The sequence below is a fragment of the Chaetodon auriga genome, chromosome 13 (genome assembly GCF_051107435.1).
Source record: "Chaetodon auriga isolate fChaAug3 chromosome 13, fChaAug3.hap1, whole genome shotgun sequence".
NCBI classification, from domain to species: domain Eukaryota; kingdom Metazoa; phylum Chordata; class Actinopteri; order Chaetodontiformes; family Chaetodontidae; genus Chaetodon; species Chaetodon auriga.
Window position 1 is genome coordinate 12,329,528 of NC_135086.1, and position 22,075 is coordinate 12,351,602.

General features: G+C 42.9%; 1 protein-coding gene across 2 annotated transcripts in view; it reads left to right on the top strand.

Annotated features, from left to right (window-relative positions):
- tanc1b (tetratricopeptide repeat, ankyrin repeat and coiled-coil containing 1b) overlaps positions 1–22,075 on the top strand; it is a 97,452-nt gene that overhangs the window by 63,518 nt on the left and 11,859 nt on the right. For both annotated transcript variants that reach the window (XM_076746773.1, XM_076746774.1), the window contains 10 exons: positions 5,698–5,820; positions 7,814–8,095; positions 8,371–8,525; positions 13,335–13,566; positions 13,942–14,108; positions 15,981–16,588; positions 18,228–18,336; positions 18,557–18,679; positions 20,985–21,221; positions 21,443–21,628. In XM_076746773.1, the coding sequence (XP_076602888.1) occupies positions 5,698–5,820; positions 7,814–8,095; positions 8,371–8,525; positions 13,335–13,566; positions 13,942–14,108; positions 15,981–16,588; positions 18,228–18,336; positions 18,557–18,679; positions 20,985–21,221; positions 21,443–21,628 (2,222 nt within the window). The remainder of the gene's footprint in view (positions 1–5,697; positions 5,821–7,813; positions 8,096–8,370; positions 8,526–13,334; positions 13,567–13,941; positions 14,109–15,980; positions 16,589–18,227; positions 18,337–18,556; positions 18,680–20,984; positions 21,222–21,442; positions 21,629–22,075) is intronic.

Below are 22,075 nucleotides of genomic sequence, written 5' to 3' on the forward strand. Positions count from 1 at the left end.
CACCACCCTTCATAATGCTGTCCTCTGCCAAACATCAAAAGCATCCCTCTCAACCAGCAAATGACATTTTTTGCTTGCGATATAAATGGCTGTCTTCAAAGTGATTCACTTCAATTCACAGTATCTCATTAATTAATATCTGATTCGAGCATCATTGTTATTTCTTTGCAGTTCAGGTCAATGAACAGATTGTAGAGTCATCAAATAAATGTGCAGTAATGCAGGTCAGATGAGGTGATTTACAGCAAAATAACTGTAAATGAGAACAGAGTAAAAGTTTTTTGTTTTTTTTTTTTCTTTTTTTGCCTGATTATATTATTAAATTGTTTGCTAAATTGCACTCACTGCCACTCATGTCTTAAGACTGTTTCCCTGAAACAGTGTTGCCAGTTAATGATTAAACTGAGGTAATTACTGCATATCTTTTTAGATGAAAAATATATCTCCCACATGTATTGTTGGAAATGATGTTAAAATTGTGTGGGAGATGATTTAAATGTGTTTAATGATGCTGCCGTGGACGGTGTTGACCTCATATTTCAGTCTGAGCAGCAGCTAGAAGGACAACACATTATCATCACTAACCTTTTGTCCACACTGACAAATGTTGGATTTTGCAGAACCCATGAATGTTCATGCGTCCAAAAAACACAGTGAGCTTTGTAAAACTTCATGTAAGCATCCTTTCTTCTGTCTTCATTACACTTAGTCAATAAGAATTCAGGTAATAAGAATTCGATTTGGAGTTATTCGCGTTAAGCTTTTTGTAAAGGCTTACAGAGTCAAAGGGCCATGTTAGCTCTGGCCACTGGAATTCCATGGTTTTGAAATCTTAGCTTGAGCTGCTTGTGGTCGCTTTGCTCAGACAGGGAGATTGAGTTAGGGTCACTGTGGCTCAGGAATGGTACTACAGTGCATCTGTGGTGTTTTGCTATTCAGCAGAGCTTTGTGGTCTGAGCGATGTTGAGGTGCAGCAAAATACTGGATGGTTGTTTCTACTCCAAAATCCTCTTCTTCTGGGAAAACTTCACCGATGGTAATGGATCCAAGATCCTTCTTTAGGCTCGTCTTGACCTAAGTCTAAGGACTACTTACTTCCAGGATCTGTTGTTCCTCTATGAAACCAGAACAGTGACAAGGTAAGGTTTGTACAGCTGTGTGTTATTAGAATGACTGAGGTCATCTCCACCTGGTGCATGTGAACACAATCTGTTACTCAGTGATGTTTGCAAAGGTCACACTGTAATTTCCTCAAATTGAAAAATCATGTCTCTCAAACTGCTGCAGTCCTGCAGCTTGAAGAGGAGCTTTTTAAATTTGATATGCTGTAGTCTCTCTGTAGTACTGAAAGAGGAAGGCATGATGTAACTGCTTTATCTGATCAGCTCTATGCTCATGTCTCTCCGGTGTTTGAGACGACATTGTCTGCAGTCATTTTTGTCTTTTTTGTCGATGCTTTGTGATGTCTTCAGGTAGCTATAAAATTCTCCTCTGTCTCTGACTTTACGTGAACATTGATCTGTTTAGTTACAGATTGAAAAGAAAGCAAAATGAACAGATATCTCGTCGATATCCTCCAGCTCTTTGAAAGGGTCACATTTTAAAACGTCCTTTATCAGAGAATTGTCAGTGCCTCTCCGTCACAGCAGGAGCAAAACACAGACCGTTGGAGGGATCAATCTGCTTGAGTTTTGAAGAGCCATTTTAAAATTCTGCTCAGTGGCACTCCATTGACAGATCAGAACTTGCCAAATGCCCAGTTTCAAAGGGACAGTGTGTTAGCTAACTACTCTGTGCCACTGAAGAGCCATCTGGCCCAGTTTGATTGACTGCACCCCGCTATTTCGCGTTATGTAATAGCTGTCAAGGAACTACACAGCTGTAATGATGGCACACGCATCTTAATCCAAGGTTTCTTTTCCTCCTCGCTGGAGCTCTTGGCACAGAGGGTTTGTGCTGAGGAATGTCTTGGCTTGTGCTTCAAGTTGTGCGTACGTATAGTGGGGACTAGAGGTATTTCATAAGTATATGCTTTTGAGCCACACTAGCCGGCTGACTCTTGGGATGGTGATACCAGTCAGTCAGTCAGTCAGTCAGTCCACTTTGGTCCACACTTGAATATCTCAACAACGACTGGATGGAGTGCCATGAATGTTTGCACAGACATTGATGACATGTGAGATGAATTGCAATAACTGTGGTGTAATTTTCAGTTTAGTTTATGACCAAATACTTGCAAAACTAATTACATTCGTATTGCTTCAGCTGTGCTCTGTTGTTCGCAATGATTATCAAATGTTAGCATGCTAATCTAAGCTGAGATGGTGTGCTCGGTAAACATTCCACCTGCTAAACGTTAGCATGTCAGCATCTGGTTTAAAGCACCAGTGTTCCTAAGAACAGCCTCACAGAGCTGCTAACATGGCTGTAGACCGTTGTTTTCACACTCACCAAATTTCTTTGGAACTGTAATAGGACCAATCATACTTGCATCATGCCGTGTTGGTCGGTTAATTACAGGTTGTTTAAGGCCAACGCTGAGGGACCATCTCTCCATCAAGGCAAGAAAGAAAGTCTCCTCTACACGATGCAGTGGGGAAACAGTGTTTCACAATCAAATCCAATTTGATGAACTCCAAAACAAATCATTATTCTCCAGCATTAGAATTCTTTTACATATTGATCGATTCCCTGACAAAGTCCAGTGAGGTTGGCACTGACAGTGTGCATGAAATGAAACACTGTCAACACCAGTAGGCATGGATGGGTGATGATTAAAGTGTCTGTATCATGTTATTACAGCAAATTTCTTAAATCAAGATTTCCAGGTTCATAGTTGTCATTTCTGCCAATTTCTGAATCCTTAAGTAAATATTATAATTACAATGATAATCACAGTAATAATTTGTCCCTTTATTTATTATCATAGTAATCAGACCCCGATCTGTGTCATAGCAACTGACTATTAAGCCTAGCATTTTAGAGAAAATTAGCTTCCAGCCTGACTCGAAATCTTTCTTACTCATAGTGTCACACAATGGTTACAATGAACTCCTTCAACTTGAAAAAGGCAAGACAGTGGGCAAGTTGATGGGAGAAGTGATTGTATCTATTGGTGCAGAGGAGAGCCAAGTGAGGGAGATAAGCGGGGCAGGGGTTGTAGCAGAGGAGCTCATCCCTCCTCTCTGTTCTGTCATGGGAAACACAGAACTGAAGGTTTCAAAGGGCAGACCTGCCTGGGGAAAGAAGATCCCCATTTTCATCAGAACACAGTTTAAAGCTGCACAAATGTGTCAAAGCCACTGCAAGCACAGACTTCAAGGTATCTTGTGTACGTTTTATCAATGAGTAGAGATGTGCAAGAAGAGGAAGGAATCTGGAGACGCAGGGCAGACACTGAACTGAGGAGGGGGTTGGAGGGATGTGAAGGCTTCCCGTGGGAATTCTTCGCCTTGAAAGAATTGTGGATAACAAGAGATATGTCTTAACAAAAAGGAGAAATGGTTATGGTGCAGGATGCATTATCGCAGACAGGAATGAAGGAGGGTGTGCATTTAAACTACTTAAGCAAGTCAAACTGAGCATTTCCTTCAGTCCTCGCTTATTGGACTCAGGGGCAAAAAGAAGTGCCTGGTGTAGGATGAGGTTTCGTTTGGCTTTTGCGTCGTCCGCCTCAGAAATCTTATAGAAATCCCAGGAGAGGAAAAAGACCAAGACCTGTTACATGTGGCTTTAGTGGCGATTTGCTGCATGGGGTTGATTTTCTGTCCTTTTTCTGTTCACACAGCTCCCTTGCCCCCACCTCCGTCTCCCTACAGTATTCGTGTCATATTCTTTCATGTGCTTATTTATAACTCTACAGCTTTTCCGACTTTTCCGCATGCCTCTCTCTTATCCCTCAACCCACTGCAGCCAGGATCATTGATTAATGCTACAGTAGCTGCCCATTACAAACTGTAATCAGCCACTGGAGACTAAATGTCTTGGTTTTCCATTTATATTCCCTCCAATCCACTCCCTCCCTTTTCGCCCTCTCCTGCTTGCTTACCAAAATTTGTGCGTGCAGCAGATGGACACAGGTGTATGCATTTGTGTATGGAGTGCAGGGAGGGTGGCATTCATTTAGCAAGTGCCTAATGTTGGGGATGCTGTGACTGGCTGAGCACTTGAGAGGGGGCAGCCAAGCCCTCTGCTCAGCAGCTGAATGCTGTCAGTGTGTCTGCATGGGAGCAGTGGGGCAGAGGAATCGCTTTTGTGCCCTCGGTGAGCTCATCCATTGGGAGCACTCTCGAGAGATTTAGCTGAGGGTCGGCACCCTGCCTACTTGCCTGTATGCATGCCCAAATATATTCCATGCTGGGGGCAAGGGGGGGCTTTGTGGATTCCCACTGTCATTTCAGGCTCTGCTGTTGGATGTAAGTAGCTGCTTGGTTTATTATTATTAAGTTTTGCTCACTTATTGCTCTGTGCACACTCACTCCAGATTATGTTATCTTTGTTTCTTTACTTTGTTGGTTATGGGTTTGACCGTGTCCTTTATAGTTAATTGAAAGCACCGTCCACTGCAGTAAAAGGAACCGTGAGGGCTGTGTTGACGGCAGCTTCCTCAGTTACTCTGCTGTCAGCAGAAGGGTTTTAATTAGTGGGACATTCCAGAGAGTAAGTTAGCGACCAAGGGATGGGAGAGAGGGAGTGAAGAGAGGAGTTGAGTGTTTGTGACAGCGTCTCCCAGCTGAGGCTGGACATGTAGAAAGCCGAGGCTTTGATTCTGCTCCTCATCAGGGCCGAGAGAGCATGGATCACCATGGTGATAACATTGTTGAACAGTGAACAGCAATTGGATGAGAGACCTTGTTCCACTAATGCACATCTTTATTATATTTACAGGCCATGTGCTGTTGTTCAAACAGAAAGTTCACTGGCTTGTCAAGTAATTCATCTGCAGAGTTTAATTCAAGAAGGAGAGATCTTCTAGTTGCTCTCCTGTTTTTAGACTTCTCTGTCTGGGTCCATTACGTTTGAAGATGTTCAAAGATCAGCCTACAGCCCTGATTGGCTTTTTCTGACATATTCTCAATTAAAAACAGTGCAGAAACAATACATTTAATGTGTTACCTCATCAACTAATTTGGATAGTGCTCTCTAATGTATCACACTGTTTGTCCCTGTTCTCGCATGATTGTGCATCAAGTCTTTTCTGCATTATGCTGCAGAAAATGAAGTGAAGGGAAATGTTCTGTAATTACAAGCAGAGAAGTAGAGAGTGATGAATAATTTCCAAGCAATGTAGAAGTGAACTTGTGAAGTAGAACATTTCTATAGCTCCCTCTAATTGTCAATTCCCTCTGTGTTTTTGTATAAGGTAAAGGTAACCTGCCTTCTCTGCGCCCCAGCGGGGGTGTATGTGGGGACAGACCTCTCACCGCTATATTGTGTGTAGCTGTCAGCTCAAATCAAAGAAAAAAGGAGCATTTCTGTCTTGACTTAGGGATACTGTTTTTCTTTCTCCTACAGTATACTGCTACCTGCACACAATGCCTGGAGCAAACTGCAAATGTCAGAGCACACCGGCTTGCCTCTTCCTCACTCATCTTCTCTCAGAGATGCCAAATGTGCCACAAAATTTCACTCGTGTGTGTTTCTGTCTTACTTAGTGTCTGCTTCACTTTCTATTTATTTCTGTTTCTCTGTCTGCAGCAACCAGTTCGACAAAGCTGGAAGACCTGAGCTTTCTTGATGAACAGCGCAACACCCCTCTGCGGACATCCATTCGCCTACCCTGGCACAATACAGGAGGAAGGCCACCTCAGGACTCTAAAGGTGACTGAGCTATGGGTTATTGATGTGGATACATATGAGGCAGCTGGTGAAACATGGAAAAACACAGCAGCTGATACATTTTAGAGGCAACTGACTCATTTTGAGAATGTGACAATTTATGTATTTAGTCTGTAAGTATGTGGGTAGTGATACGTTTTTCATTGTTTTGACTCAAGTACACGAGATTTCAAATGAAATGGTGACCGTTGCTGTGAGGATGAAGTGCTGTGTTTCAGCTTTAATGCTGTTTTGTGTTGTCACATCCATGTTAAGATGACTATATGAATTGTAGCTCTTTATATTATTCCGATGTATGTGTAGAATGTGCTAAAATTCATGCATGATTCATCTGAGGTGGACGCGAGTACCTTCAAATAACAGCTAAAAGTCAGCACTTAACCCTCATAGTCATTGTTTAATTTACTGTACATGCTGTAAGTGCACAAAACTGTCCAGATACCTACAGTATGCACGAGTGCACTGAAGAATATTAATGCAGTACTGTATCAAAAAGCATGTTTCCTGCACACATGTAGCTCTATAGATAAAATCATGTATGGCTTGCTTGGCTCACCAGCCTGTATCTCGGTTATATGTTTTGAAACCTCGGTGAGAAAAATTCCCACAGCGTCAATATTTGATGAGAACATGAATAATTTAATATGACATCATTAGATACTCAAACTATTTAACCCTCTTTTGAAAATGTCCTCTTCCTTTTCCACACCTCTTTAAAGTTGATACGGAAACATCATGTCAGTGGATTAAGTTTTACATCAGTGCAGAGGAAACCGAGGAGCAGTCCATGTCCGTTCAGACTGGTTTTGTCCTACACTGCATATATGGATGTGTTCAGTTTAGTTATTTGCAAAGGACTGCAAGATAGTTGTATAACACTGAATGGTACAGTCTCGAAATGAGATGAAGTTTGCTTTGTCAGAGCAGAGGTGGGAGTTAGTGGGCAAGAGACGCCATCATAACCAACAGGTCAGGTCAGAAGTCTGCAGGAGTTACAAAACAGAACATTCTATAAAAAAAACTGCATTACTCCTCTCATGTATCTGTAGATCTGACGGAGTTATGGAAATGTTTCTGTACTGTTACTGTATATGTCAAATCATTTCATTGAAGAACAATAATTCTTACATTCTTTGTCCCATCTATTAAAATTGTGTACACTTATGAGTCCTGTCAAGCCAACCATCTGTCCAAAGTAGAATTATCAAAGGTTTCCTATACAAGCAGCCATTACAAGATATTTTGAAGTATTTTTTTCATACATTTTTTTGTGAAAGGCTGCAAAACCAAAAGTTAATTGTAAAAACAGTAAGCCGTTGTTGAGATGAGAAAAACGCTCAGAACAAAGGTATGGCTCTTTTCAAAAGACCAATATGAGTCATAGTTGTAAAAATCAGCAGTGTCAGCAGTAATATTGGTAGTTGCAGTAATACTGTATGAGCAGAGAGGATCAGAGCTTTAAAAAGTGTTCTGAGATCTAATTAGTGTTGAAGTGGACCAGATAGAGAGTCCTCTTTCAAGCCCTCTTACATTGTGATTACGCTTAAGTGAACATTTGCCCAAGCTAAAGCAGACAATTAAAAAAAAGATGCAGCATTAAAGCTGCAATGTTCAGGGTTTTGATCTTAAAACGTTCCTTAAAAACAGTTTGGTTTTCAGATATAAGGCTTTATTTGCTGGTTTGTCTGTCAGGGATGATAGATGAGTTTATTCTGGGATAAATTCAGGCTTAACTAGAGGTCCAGTCTTGTCTCTGCATGCTTGTGTTATTGGCACATTATTCAGAGGCTGCAGAAGAGCTTCCAGTTAAGTGATCGATGCTTCAACAGAAAACATTGCAGCATTGTTGACAGAAAGTGTGATTAATTCCAAAATCATGCCTTTATCTAAGAAGGAGTATCTCTGACACTGCACATTTTTGTGAGATAGATAATGACACGCTTATAATTTCTTTCTTTCTTTCCCTTTTGCTCAGCTCGTTTCGCTGCATACAAACCTGTGGACATCATGCTCAAGCCCTTACTGTTTGAGGTGCCCAGCATCACCACAGACTCCGTGTTCGTGGGCCGAGATTGGCTCTTTCAGGAGCTGGAAGATGTCCTGAAGGCCGGCGAGTCTGCGGAGAACCACGGCGCTGTAGTGGTGGGCAGTGTGGGTTATGGGAAGACGGCCATTATCTCCCGGCTAGTGGCGCTGAGCTGCCACGGAGGCCGCATGCGTCAGATCGCCTCCAACAGTCCCAGTGCCTCCCCTAAAAGTAATCATTTTTTTGTATTTGCCTTCAGGAGGTTTTAGTTAATGTTATCATATTTTAATATTAGCTGGCAAAGTGTGGAGGTGAAGTCAGGATGTATCCGCTGTCAGTAGAAACTCATCTGCTCAACTACTCCTGAAGTGAATTCACAAAAACCAGCCTTCACATCATAAAAACAATTTTTCTACTACTGGAAAAAGGTTAAATGACATCTGTGTATGACTCTGTATGTACACATCGGTCTACATTTAGGAAATGTGTGTATCTGTGTCTTGCAGGTGGCGGGGGAACAAGCGCTGAACTTCCTCTTAGCCAACCACCGCAGCCCACTCCACCTTCCAGTGCTGCCAACACGCTGAGAACCAACAGCTGCCCGGGGACCCCCGACATGCAGCGACGCAGGGAGGAGGCTGTCAAACGGCTGGCTGCAAAGGTACAACTTCAGCCAATACTGTCCCTCAGCATTCAAGAGAAATCACAGAGTCCAAGAAGCCTGAAAGGGGAGGAAAAGATAGTCTCTTATTATTAAAGATGATGATCCTTCCTAAAAAAAAACCCTAAACTACTCTGTCCGTTTCATAAAAATGCCTTTTTTGGACAATTTGTGTGTTCTTGCAGTTCTCCCTGTGTGTTCTTGCAGTGATACTCTGCCTTATTACATTATGTTCCTGGTGCACAGAGTTGCTTTTAGTATGTATGAGATGCACTGCAGAAGCCTGATACTAGCTCAGCTCAGTTGATTTATGCTTATATGTGTTTGTATATGATTTATGGTTGTTTATGTTCATTTGTTTGATATTCATCCAATGAAATATGGATGGTCTTCAGCAATCTGCCGACATTATGAAAGACTGTGCCACCATTGGTCTTTCAGAGACATTTAATATCACTGGCTTGTTTGATTTGAGAAGCAGTGAGCTTAGTTAAAGACTCGGCCATGAAAAGCAATATTGATGTCCGCAGCATCTCAGTACTGCAGTGTGACTGTGAGGAAGTGGGCAGATAGAAGACGTGCTCAGGTCTTTGGCATGCCCTTTTAGCTCACAGATGGAAGGCATTTGCATTGTGTAGAGTGAAAACAGGGTCTTTCTCTGCTCTGTCATGGGAACACACCAACAGTATAATCAGAACTTTTGTCCTAAATAGCACATTTATTCTTATAATGCAGTCTGACATTTACTTCAGATCAGCTGTTTTGAAATAAAACTCATCCGCGTCTTTTTCACGTCCTTCAGACGTTACATTTGAGCTGCTGCATCTTTCACTGTCTTTCATTAAACAGACAAGTTGCAACACATTAGATAGAAATGAAAAATGGTACCGAAGGCCTACGGTCTTTTTGTTATTTTCTGTGCAAGGAAGACTGGTTTTTTTTTTTGAATTTTTGGAGGACATTTTAAGCCCAACAGTAGAGAGATGTCAGGACATGAGAGGAGAGAGATTGGTAATGACATCAAAGAAGAAAGAAAATGAAATCAGCCGCAGCGAAACCAGCAGTGTTTTGGTCCGTGGTGCACTGATTTTCTACATCAAAGCGTGTTTACAGGTGTTTGCCAGTACTGGGGTATATGGGAAAGAAGCTGTATAAAGCCCTTTGTGGCTCCAGAGGGAGCTGCCTCAAGTGACATTCACCCAATTTATCGGCTAGTGCTGAAGACCGTAAGGTTGAAAATGAAAAAAAAGTCTGCGAGGGTGGGGTTAGAAACAAGTGAGTTTTTAAGCCCACTCCTCATCTATGCTTGAGGCTAGTGGCTACATTAGCCACCACTACCATAATACACCCAAATCTCGGGCTGTGATTGAGTTGCATTGTGGGTAATATAGGCACCAGGTTTGGATGACGGAGAGGAATGTGTGCTTTTAAACCTCCATCATGAGTCCCACATTGTTATAGGATGCAAAGCTGAATCACTGTGAGTACTGTTGTTACTTAGGCCACCAATGCAGCCCACATCCAATTCATTTCAATGAAATCTACAACGGTTCATTAGTAAAGAGTTAGTAAAGGGCCAAGCAACAAATTGACATCTACTAATTATTAGTCCCCACTTTGCACTCTATGTGAAAGCCTGCATGTTTTGGATTTCTTCAGCTATCTGAGAACCGTTACATACTTTTAACTAATTGGATGAATTTTCTAAAGCTGACCTGAGTTAGATAAAGTCACTCAAAGTTTTAGTTTCACTAGCAGGTAAAATATGCAAATGGGGAACCTTTCAATATAAAACATGCGTTTCGCTTTGTTTGCTGGTGAACAGTTGTCGTCATCAGTCGTAAGCAGCACCGTCATCATTATTGTAGACCACTTGTCTGTAACAGTGTTGGCAGCGAAGACACCAACAGGAGTTGGAGCATATTTCTGCAGTGATTTCTCCAATTATGATCAAAATTGTTCAGTGGGCAGACGAGTCAGCATCGACCTGTCTGTTCTCTGCTTTATGCACAGCTGCCTTTTGCTTTTATAATTATTAGCTCCACGTCCTGGGGATGCTGTCATGGTGGCGTGCTTTTGTTAATCTATGTCTAATCATCAGACTTACATTTTCTCTTTTCGACATCATGAAATATTTTCAGTGGTAATTTATTTCAGAAATTTCTCATCTGATCTTCCCTCCTGCAGCTTTAGTGACGACTGACTGCACGTGTTGTTTATAGAACAGCACGCCTGAGCGCGCAGCGTTGATGGGCTGTTTACCATGCCATACCTGCATGTTCACTAGATTTTGGAAATACTGAGATGACTGAAACTCTCCGAGGAATTTAATAACTTTGGCATTTCTTACCTGCGGAGAGTTTTAACTAGGAGGACGGGAGACCATTGTACCTCAGATAATATTTTTGATTCACGGTGGCATTCACTGAAGTTGAATAACTTTGTCATGGCGTTTTGTGAGCTTTTTTGAAGCCTGGCATGCCGTTCTAATGGGACTCTTTCACTGGACTCTGCCATTGATCCTGCTTTGTCCTCAGTTTTACAATGTTACTGATTACATCCTGGTGTCCTTGCAACACCTCCAGGCCTTAACACTCTGGTTCTGTCATGGATACCTCCTTAGAGAAATGAAGCATGAGACAACTACTGTGCAGTTTGCTTCTGCTACTGGGGACGCTGAAGTTCATGCACCAGAAAGCTGACTTTATGCCTGTGAGGCTCATCTAAATGTCTATGAAACCCAAGCAATATCCCTCAAGCCAATTATTGTGCAAAGTGTTTTCAGCAGGCACTCTCAGAGGGGCTCTGTTCCTGTGATGTGTGAATACTGATGCAACACTGAACAGCTTCTGTCAAATTCTGTCAGTTCTTTTTAATCATTGATTCAAAAGTGGTCTCATAACAGGGGCGCTGAGGCCATTACGTTTTATGGTTTATAGCAAGTTTTATGTCTTACTCCTGTGACACATTTTTCAGCATTGTTTCTCAACAGTGAATTCATTGTTGTGTGAGTAGATGAAGAAGTGCAGGTGCACTGCAGAGCGTTGCATCATCATTTGTTGAGATTCTTATTGTTCATTGATGAAGCAGTCGTTTACATTTGGTGTACGTTAACTATGACTGCAGCCTCTTTGTCAGGCATCCATCTAAAGCCATTGTATTTACACAAACAACAGGTTGCTTTAACGTAATTTCACAGCTTCCATCTGTCGCTTTGTTGTTGCATCTTTCTAACAAAGCACTCAATTTGTGTGACATGTAAAATGCCCCAAGAGGAAAGTGTTCCTGAGGTGAGCTGCCACATCGCAGCCCAAACCCTTGTGTGTAACTAATCACAGGCGACACAGGAGCCATAATGACAGAGGGAGAAGTGCATATTTCACTGTGCCGAATCCCCCGGTTTAGTATAATATTTGATCATCTTTTTTTAAATTTAGCAATTAGTTACTTTAATTTAGTTCCTGTTCTCTCATTTTTATCTTTTTTTTATGATGCATTTAGAGTTCGCTAAATACTCACTGAGTTCCCTGCTTTGCTCCCTGCTGCCTCATGTCGTCACTTTTGGAAAGAATGTACATCTCGAGACAACTAGTTGATATTATGGTGACAGATGGGGCTGAAATGTGTCCTAGACAACGTTCCTTTTGTTCCACTTACTTGTCTGAATCACAGTCCCCTCTTTGAGCATCACCATCATGAGGCCTTGGATTGGAGCTGAAAGGTTACCGTTTCATTATTCCTTGTTTCAGACCTCTAAATCACTGTCACCGACTTTGACATTACAGTGAATTGGCAATTCAGTCTAATTGTGAGGCTAGTTTCCACCAACATTTCAGCAAAAACCCATCATTGTAGTTTCCAGATTTACAGTATATAAATCTGCACCTACCTCATACTCTTTATACCTCATGACGATGACAGTATAGTTGAATCTAATCTAATCTGATATACCATATAGCCGAGGCTAAGATTTGGCCCATAAGAAAAGGTGCCAGGCTAGAATGTGTTCCTGCAGTGATGTGCACAACCAGATGACTGCCATGATTCAAGAGGAAGGAGTCACACATCACATGCAGTTGGTTTATGAGTGAGTGTTTGTCTCTGTTCCCTCCCCTAACAGCCCATTTTGGACTAAGCCTTCTGCGCCATCTCAGAAGAGAGTAGGCTTTAGTCCGTTCCATAAACTGGTCTTCATTGTTCATGGAGCAATAGTCAGCAGGAGGAGGAACAGGTCACCTGCTCCTCCTCCTCCTGCTGCCGCTGGAAGTGTGTCAGCTCCTCCAGGTTGGACTGTAATTAGAACAGAGTCATACATCCCCAGGGCAACTTTCTCTCCTTCTTTCCCATCCCTGTCCCTCCTTTTTCCTTCTGAATCAGACCTCCTTTGAACACTGCAGCAACCTGTTCAGACACAGAAGATCCTTCTTTTAGAACTCCACCCGGGATCCTCTGGCTGCTTTTTATAGTAGAGTTTATCTGAGGTGGTCAGCCATTGCCCAGCTCCTTCATTGTCCTTTATGTGTTGACTGGGGTGGTTGAGGTCACGTTCTCAACTTGGCTGAAGAGATAAAATGTGGCTTTATAGGTATAAGGTTGTGAATATGAGAAGAATTTGCTCTTAGTCAACACGGCTGCTGGCTTTTGCAAATTAGAGGTTATTGAATGTTCCCAGCTTTGCATATTTGTCATTGCTAAAACACCAAAATTAATTTACACTCTTAATCTATCACTCTAATGTGTTTTCAATTCTTTTTGAGTCTGAAACAACCCAGCCTTGATCGTTTTTTATCCCTTCCCTTTGTGTTCCAGGTGGTGGCTTATCACTACTGCCAGGCGGATAACACGTACACTTGCCTGGTACCAGAGTTTGTACATAGTATCGCTGCCCTGCTGTGCAGAGCACACCAGCTCAGTGCATACAGAGAGCTGTTGCTGAAAGAGCCCCACCTCCAGAGCATGCTCAGTCTGCGCTCCTGTGTCCAAGACCCCATGGCTGCTTTCCGGAGGGGGGTCCTTGAGCCACTAGCCAACCTTCGTAAAGGTAAAACATGACACTTACTGTAAGCTTGCAAACATTGTAGGGATGTTAAATAAGGCATACACGCATGTGATATGAAGCACGGAAAGAAAGAGTAACTCAACCAGCCGCCACTGAAAGTAGTAACTGTTTTGTTTCAAGGGTAAATGTAACTTGGCATTTCCTTAGGAAGTGAAGTGGGAGCAGTGGCTGCGTAGTGGATGAATCTAAGTAAAGGCGCTTCATGCTCACTCTCACTGCACCAGTGAGAGAGGCTTTAGTTACTGCATTGAAACAAAGCACCTCTGCACAGTCACCACATGCAGGCTAATGCTGTTCTGAGCTGTACATCTCTGCAGGTTGTTTTATCTTTCCTGGTTATTGTGTGTATGTTTCCAGAGCGGAAGATTCCAGAAGAGGACCACATCATCCTGATAGACGGGCTGAACGAAGCCGAGTTCCATAAGCCCGACTACGGAGACACCATTGCCTCCTTCATCACTAAGATCATTGCCAAGTTCCCCCCCTGGCTGAAACTGGTGGTCACTGTCCGGGTCAATTTACTGGTAAAGACGAGCACATAAATAACAAACACTGTGTCGAGCTTGTCTCATATAGCTTATAAGTCTTTGGAATATGCCATCAGTCATCATTCAGACTCATTAAACATTTCAGATTAACCTGCTGGTGTTAAGGATCACTTATAATCAGCTTATTGCAGTCAGTTAGCAAATCATTACACTACTCTCACTGGTTGCCATCAAATCCTGCAGATTCTGATGAGTCCGAGAGTTGAAAAATTTCCCTGAGCTGCTTTTCCTTGTCCTAGTCGACTCTCTACAGAGTCATTTTTGTCAAGCATGTCCCGGACCGTTCGAGAGGGAGTTGAAGTCTCAGTGACCCGGAATCAAGGCTGCATCGCAGGGAAGGAACAGTCAGTCACTTTGAGCTGACTAGCTTGGAGGGAAAGTGACACTAGGTCAGCCAGTTACAGAGATGTGCCGGGCCTGAGCTGAACTCACACTGGTGATCGCTGCGGCTTTGACACTCGACGGCTCATTCTCTAGGCTAGGGTGAAGCTCTGATCCTGGTATAATAATGTGATAGCTGACTGACTGACATCCAGAACTCAAGTTATTAATGCTCAGGCAGAAGCCAAGCCGAGGCAGCGTCCATCAGTATGCAACACACTGCCAACTGTGAGCCAGAAGTAATATTTGGTCGAGGTTCACTGGATGTGCTAAATCAATATATTGTAATGCCAACATTTCACATGCAGCCCTTAAGTATTCACCTTTATTAATTCATTAGTTTATGGTGTGAATATATATATATATATTTTTTTTCAGATAACCCAGTTTACTGCACACAATGTGGTTTGCGTAAAACATTTCTGTGAAACTGACTTGAGGAGGGCTGTGATGGAGACATGAAGCAGTTTTTCATTGGAGGGAATTTATGTCAAAACCTCTGAACTTAATGGTCAGTCTCACTTGTCACAGTGTCTGAGTGAGTAGGAAATAAAAAGGATAAATCACTGATAACGCGTTGGAAATGTCATGTTAATACTCTTCCTTCAGTGGAAACCATGAAAAAACACCACTGAGTTTGCAAACACAGCATCACATTTGTGCAAAAAAAAAAAGCATCGTGAAAACTGTCACAGTATTGTTTTTGAACAAACAAATAGGATTTCAGCGAGGAGGAAGGGCTCAGGATGTCAGCCTTTTCTTCCTTGACTAATATCTGGCCTGTTCGGGAGGTGTTGCTAACACTTCACCTGCCTCGAGGATTATGATCAGTGCGTTTCAGGGACTCGGTGCATGTGCGTATACATGTGTTTGTGTATCTGTTTGCTGTACCTTGTCATGATGAGGAAGAGAGAAGTCTTATCTCAGTGAGGCAATGTTTCTCCAGCCTCAGACAGGCTGAGGATTGCAGGATTAAGGTGCATTGATTTCTCCAACCCCCAGGACATGGATTGAAATGTGAGCTCTGGCTCAGACCTCTGCTAGATGTGTTTCTGCCCCCCCATCCCCCCTCCCCACAATCCCATCCATCCCCCTGTCTGAGTACTCACTTCCCAGTCCTGTTTTTTCTCATAACCACATTTCCTACAGTAACAAGTGTCGGCTCATGTCTGATAGCTCAGCATGTTTGCTCCCGTGCTGCTCAAAGAAAGTCCTGTGACAGTAAATGCACACAAGGAGCATTTTTTCAAATGGTTCACATCCCTTTATGATTTTAGCCACATTTCTTCTATTTGTCTGTTGTAATAAGGAATAGAATTTAAACCGTTTATAGTGCAGAGACAAACTATTCAAGTATTGAGATTTGATTGGGGCATTTTCTCATCGGCGAATTTGCAATGAGAAGGAAATTAAGCAACATGGCTCCGCAAATATAACTTCTTCTGTCTCTCCTTGTCTCTTCAATAGGAGATTACCAGCCTTCTGCCGTTCTCCAAGATCTCCCTGGATGATTTCACCGACAACAAAGAGATAAGCAACGACCTCAATGCGTATATCCAGTACCGTATCAATGGCAGCAAGGATATTATGAACAATATTAGCCTGAACGGAAAGGCCGACCCCATCACAGTTGGCAAACTCAGTAGCCACCTGATCTCACGCAGCCAGGGCTCCTACCTGTATCTCAAACTCACTCTGGATCTGTTTGAGAGAGGCCACCTGGTGATCAAGAGTGCCAGCTACAAAGTGGTGCCGGTCTCGCTGGCGGAGCTCTACCAGTTGCAGTGCAACATGAAGTTCATGACCAATTCAGCCTTTGAGCGCTCACTGCCCATCCTCAACGTGGCGCTTGCCTCACTGCACCCCATGACTGACGAGCAGCTGTTCCAGGCCATCAACGCCGGCTTCATTGAAGGGGAGCTGCAATGGGAGGACTTCCAACAACGCATGGAGTTGCTCTCATGCTTCCTCATCAAACGGCGGGACAAGACACGCATGTTTTGCCACCCCTCCTTTAGAGAGTGGCTGGTGTGGAGAGCTGATGGAGAGAGTACAGACTTCCTCTGTGACCCCAGGTCAGTCCGCTGCTCTGTAAGCAAATGCAGTCACTCAGCAGCTCTCGCTTTAGGAATGTGGGCTACTATTTCAGGCAGGACAAGCTCGTAGAGCATCTAGAAAATACTCTTGCACTGCATCAAAATCAGACAATGTGTAGGGAAGCATAAATGAAGTCATGATTATAATTATATAGCAGTAGCCAAATTAATTTTAAAAAAGCAGGCGGCTTTTAATCAAAATGTCCTTTCAGAGATTTTGACTGTGGCTTAGAGCACTGCTTGAAATTCAGCCCTTTGAGGACAAACAATGCACAGCAGACAGCACTCATGAACTTTTTACTTCTCAGTGTGCTTCTGAATTTGTTATTAATAGCATGTGAACCAAAGCCACCACATGAAAAGAAAAGTGACATGAAGGACTGTCTGCAGAGAGTAAGTAGAACGTTCGAATCAATAAGTGCAGCATGACTCACTTCTGAGTCAGGGAGAAAATTGAGTTTGAGATGTCCCAGGTATTTATTATAATCATAGAAACCCAGATTTACAATGCAGGTGCTAATGGACTGTATTTCAACTTGCTGTTTTGTTACTAGCAATCAACAATTTGCAAGGACACTACTCACATACACACAGCTCTGCTGCAGGCAGAACAGCTGAATTACTATTGAGAAACAAAAGCTAGCAGCACTTGATTTTCAGCTCTACCTGTTGGTGCCAGTACAGTGGGTGCCATCCGAAATAGCGGATGTCAAAAATATATTGGATAAATTTTGTAAAAGCCATGTTGTTAGTGTGTATTCTGACCAACGTCTCCCTGTTCGCTGAAAACATATATTAGAAATGGAAGGAAATGTTTTGGATCCTTGGGGAATAGGCTGTGTGAAATTTACAGAAGAGGCTTCAATTTGCAGAAAATTATCATTGTTTCCTGCCGTGGCCGTCTTGCCCGATTGGACAGGCTTATCAGCTTTAGTGGCGCTGCCTAATTGTAATTCTGGAGCCCCCTCACCCACATTAGAGACTTCTGTCATTCTCACTTAATAAATTGGATGATGTCACTTTGGCTTGCCTCTCTCCCTCCCTGTTGCTCGCCAGTATCACCTCTGCTCACACAGTGGCGTCTCCACATGGACCAGAGCCGAGCTTCACATTCTGGTCAATCGCAGCCTTCCAACTGCGTCATTAAAAAAACAAAGGCTCACAGTCTGGCACAGGGAATGCACATGCAGACAAAAGCTCGCTGCACTGCCTCTCTGTTTGTGCCCGGGCACCAATAGAGAGAATTTTAACCAGATCAAAGTGATCTGCAGTCATGCATGTCCTTTTAATGAAGTTCTGCATTAATTAACGCCAGAGTGCCTGGGTGAAGGAGGGAAGGAGAACCCACGGGTTTTACCCTCCCCCTCATCCTTCAGTGGGTCATTACTCAGCATTTATTTACAAAAGCACCCAACAAATTGGTGCTCCATGACGATGCCAATGTGCTCTTCATCACCAGGATTTACATATGGCAACAAGCTACTGTCCAAAATTTATCCCACAGCAGAAGACCAGATGAGATTCTGAACACATTTCAAAGGGGAAGGTCTTGTGTTGTCATTCTGCTTGTTGCCTGTTGTGCTTCACAGCTGAGTATCCCCTCTGTTTCCTCACCCAGGACCGGCCATGCTCTTATGGCTTTCATGCTCTCTCGCCAAGAGGGGAAACTGAATCGTCAGCAGACCATGGAACTGGGACATCACATCCTCAAAGCACACATCTTCAAGGTACACCTATGGGACCTATGCATGCTCCCTACATTCATCTTTGGTTGAAATCCGTCACTTCTAGGAATTTCATGGTGTTCACTCCATGTTTATCTGTGAGTATAGTTCACCTGAGGAGAAGCCAAGAGATGTGAAGAGAAAACACTGACAGTCTGACTTTATGTGTGCGGATTTGTGCAGTCATATAAATGCGTTGGTGTGTGTGTGTGTGTGTTTGCAGGGCCTGAGTAAGAAAACAGGTGTGTCATCCAGTGTGCTGCAGGCTTTGTGGATCAGCTGCAGCGCCGACGGCCTCTCTGCAGCCTTGGCCTCCCTGAGGAACCTCTACACACCCAACGTCAAGGTAAAGATGTTCTCCAGCTCCGGTGTGTCAGTTGGACCCATTTACATGATGAAAATGGAAATGAATTGATGCTAAGTTTGAAATAGCAAACATTCGCTGGTTCTTTTTGATTGGTGGTGAGGCAAAATACGCAGTATGAAGACATCGTTCTGGAATCTTAGACCGGTGCGCCTCGTTTGTTGTCATGAGCTCGATCCGTGGCCGCAAATGCCATGAACAGGCAGGTGTGGTGTAAGTGAATACACAAATAAAGTCAGAGTAAGTTCCATAACTTAAATAGATTAAAAGCTTTAAAAACTTTCCCCTTTCACCAGCTTTTATTCCCTTTTTTCAATTAAGCCCACAAAGTATTCGCTATTTTCCTCACATTTTCTCAAAGCATTTCACAGTAATTCCCATTTTTATCACATTACCCTTTTTTGACATTTCTTGCAATATGTCCAATTTTCCTTGTTGTTCATATTGCAAATTTTCCATTTCATTTTTTTTCCCATTTCATTCATTTTTTTCAGTGATAAAAACATGTCTCAGTGTGTTCAGGACAATGGTAGATCTATGGTGGGTCTGTCGAGAGCAAATGAAAAGAGTGTCCCTGATGAAAGAGGGTCTACCTGACTGCACGTTAGTTAATTAAACACAAGACATAAAGAAAACGGCAGATGTTCAAAAGGACAGATACATTCAGTTTGCATCTTTTGGCCAATTTTAAAACCATTTCTTGCAGCTGAATAATATTTCCAGATTAAAATAGTCAGTTGGTTATTTCACACAGTGATTGGCCATTTATGTATCAGATGATGTGCAGGTTTTCTTATTCTCACATAAGCAGCATGAAAAATGAAAACTGGATGGGATGAAGAAAACCTGAAACGTGAGGAGTTGAAGGGCCAACACAAGAGGAATGAGCAAAAAGTCATATGAGGATAAACCTCTAACATGAAGGCTGTTTATTATGGAGAGGACTGTCTGTGTAGCTTCCGGTCTTGTTTTGCTGTAATAATGTATTCTGCTTCAAGCTAAATTATCCTTTTGATTTTCTTAGCGTTTTAGTGGTTTTTCCATCACTCGTTGTCATCTTCATTGTCCATTTACGAGTTATTGCGTCTAAGTGCAACATCACTCACAGAGACGTTTGGAGGATGACCTTGCTCTGTCCTCTGGGAAAACAGAGAACCGCCGTTAATTTACTCCACAGTGGATCCAACAAATAACACACAATTTCATTTCCTGTTGTCGGATACTCATTTGGCTCCGTGGTTCTGTTTGACTAAGCATTTGTTATTGATTTCCTCATCGCGGAAGAGAATAACACACTTAATAATTGCATTCAGTAGAATGTGACCACTTCATTTGGCGCCTGACCTTTGCTTGGAGAAAACTCTCAAGAGAAGGCTGAAGCAATGTGAGCTGCAGGGGGAAACCAGATGAATCCGTGGTTCTCAGATCTACACTCTGCCGCTGTTTAAATTAGTCATTGAACACGGTGTTTACAAATCCTTCAAAGTCATGAATTTTAAGGACAGAGCGAGTTGTTTAATCTTGCGCCTCCATTATTACAAACCCATGTATTGACCGACTTGATTTTAGATTCTAGTCATGATCCCATTTCTTCTAAAGATATCTGCAGTGCTCTTGTGTAATGTTGTGAAATAGTGTGAAATAAATGTTTTATCCACCTTTGAAGGTTTAAGGGGAATAAGAAGCGCGTAAGAACTCCCATGATTCATCTGGATAATATTCTTCATACATGTTCGCAACCTATTATGTTGTCATCCCAAGCGTTCGTATTGTAGTTGTGCTATTTTGGTCTCTTCCGTACACGCGACAGCTGTTGCGTATCTGTTCATCATGGAGGAGGGAGCCCTCCTCTGTTGCTCTTGCTGAGGTTTTTTCCTTTTAAAGGGGTGTTTTGGGGTGTTCTTGAATCGAGGGCCTAAGGACAGAGGGGGGTGTTGTAGGTTGTCAAGATTGTAAAGCCCCCTGATGCAAATTTGTGATACTGGGCTATATAAATAAGATGAACTTGGCATGTCATGGTTACAGCCATATTTTTCACCCTGGAATGACAGCATGGCAGCATGCTGTTGTCATTTGCTTCCTCATTTCCACATTTTGGCAATCCCATTAATCTTTAATTCAGTTGAAAGGAAACATTAAAAGACACATTTGTTTGTTTTTTTTACATAAGAGGGCTTATGAATGCAATAAAATGGAATTGTTTGCAGGTAATACAAGTGCACAGATGGTGACACGTTGATAGCATTGTTCCAACCCAGCTGTCCGTGTTTGCGTTCTGTACAATCAGGTGAGCCGTCTGCTGATGCTGGGTGGGGCCAACGTGAATTACCGCACAGAAGTCCTGAACAACGCGCCGGTGCTTTGTGTCCAGTGTCACCTTGGCCACCAGGAAATTGCCTCCCTGCTGCTCGAGTTCGGCGCCAGCGTAGACGTTGTGTCTGAAAATGGCATGAACCCGCTCTGCTTCTCAGCCGCAGCAGGACACTTGGGGCTTGTCATGCTGCTCTGCAAGCGAGGTGCCAAGGTGAGGAGCTGACATTTTTAACCCTCCAGAGTTAGAAATAGCAAACGTTTGATCACACAAATAGTCTCTTGGCTAAAGCCACGTCTGTCAGCACAAACCTGGCTCAGCTGCATCGATGCAGCACATAACTCAAAGCTAATTAATCAGACAGTTCATTTAACCCAGGTGTCTGCTTCCGGTGCTTTGGCACAATATAACTAAGCACGTTGAATCTCCTCCAGGTTGATCACGTCGATAAGAGTGGCCAGTGTGCGCTGGTCCATGCCGCTCTCCGAGGACACCCAGAGATTATCCAGTACCTGTTGGAGCTAGAATGGAGTGCTGAGGGGCAGCAGCAGGACTGCGCTCTGAAGAACAAAGCGCTGCAGCAGGCTTTGATAGCAGCCTCCAGCATGGGACACACACAGGTCCGACCGACACACATGCACCTATTTTACTTTCCGCACAAGCAACCCTCACATGTAAAAACAATGTACAAACCTGAGGATATGATAAAGAAGCTCATGTGAGGTTTTTATGCTCTCTTTTTGAAGCCGCATCTCACTACAAAAAGAAATGAAAGGAAAAAAAAAAACAGGCTTGCTTCAAAGCATATTGCAAAAATGTGCAGCAGCACAGCACCTTCCACAAAGAGTTTCAGAGAACAGAGGGAAGCAATAGTTAAAATTTCAGCACACTGCCTTCTCAGTGATGATGACTTCAAGTTGGAAGTGTTTTTCGGCCTTGTGTGTCTGAAAGCAGGATTCAGGGATCGATCACAGTGCTGCGCCTTCAGCTGCCCAGGTGCGGTTCAGGCTCAAGGTTTATTTTGGCTTCCTCATTAGTTGGAACAGGATCCCGAGGCCTGGCTTAGA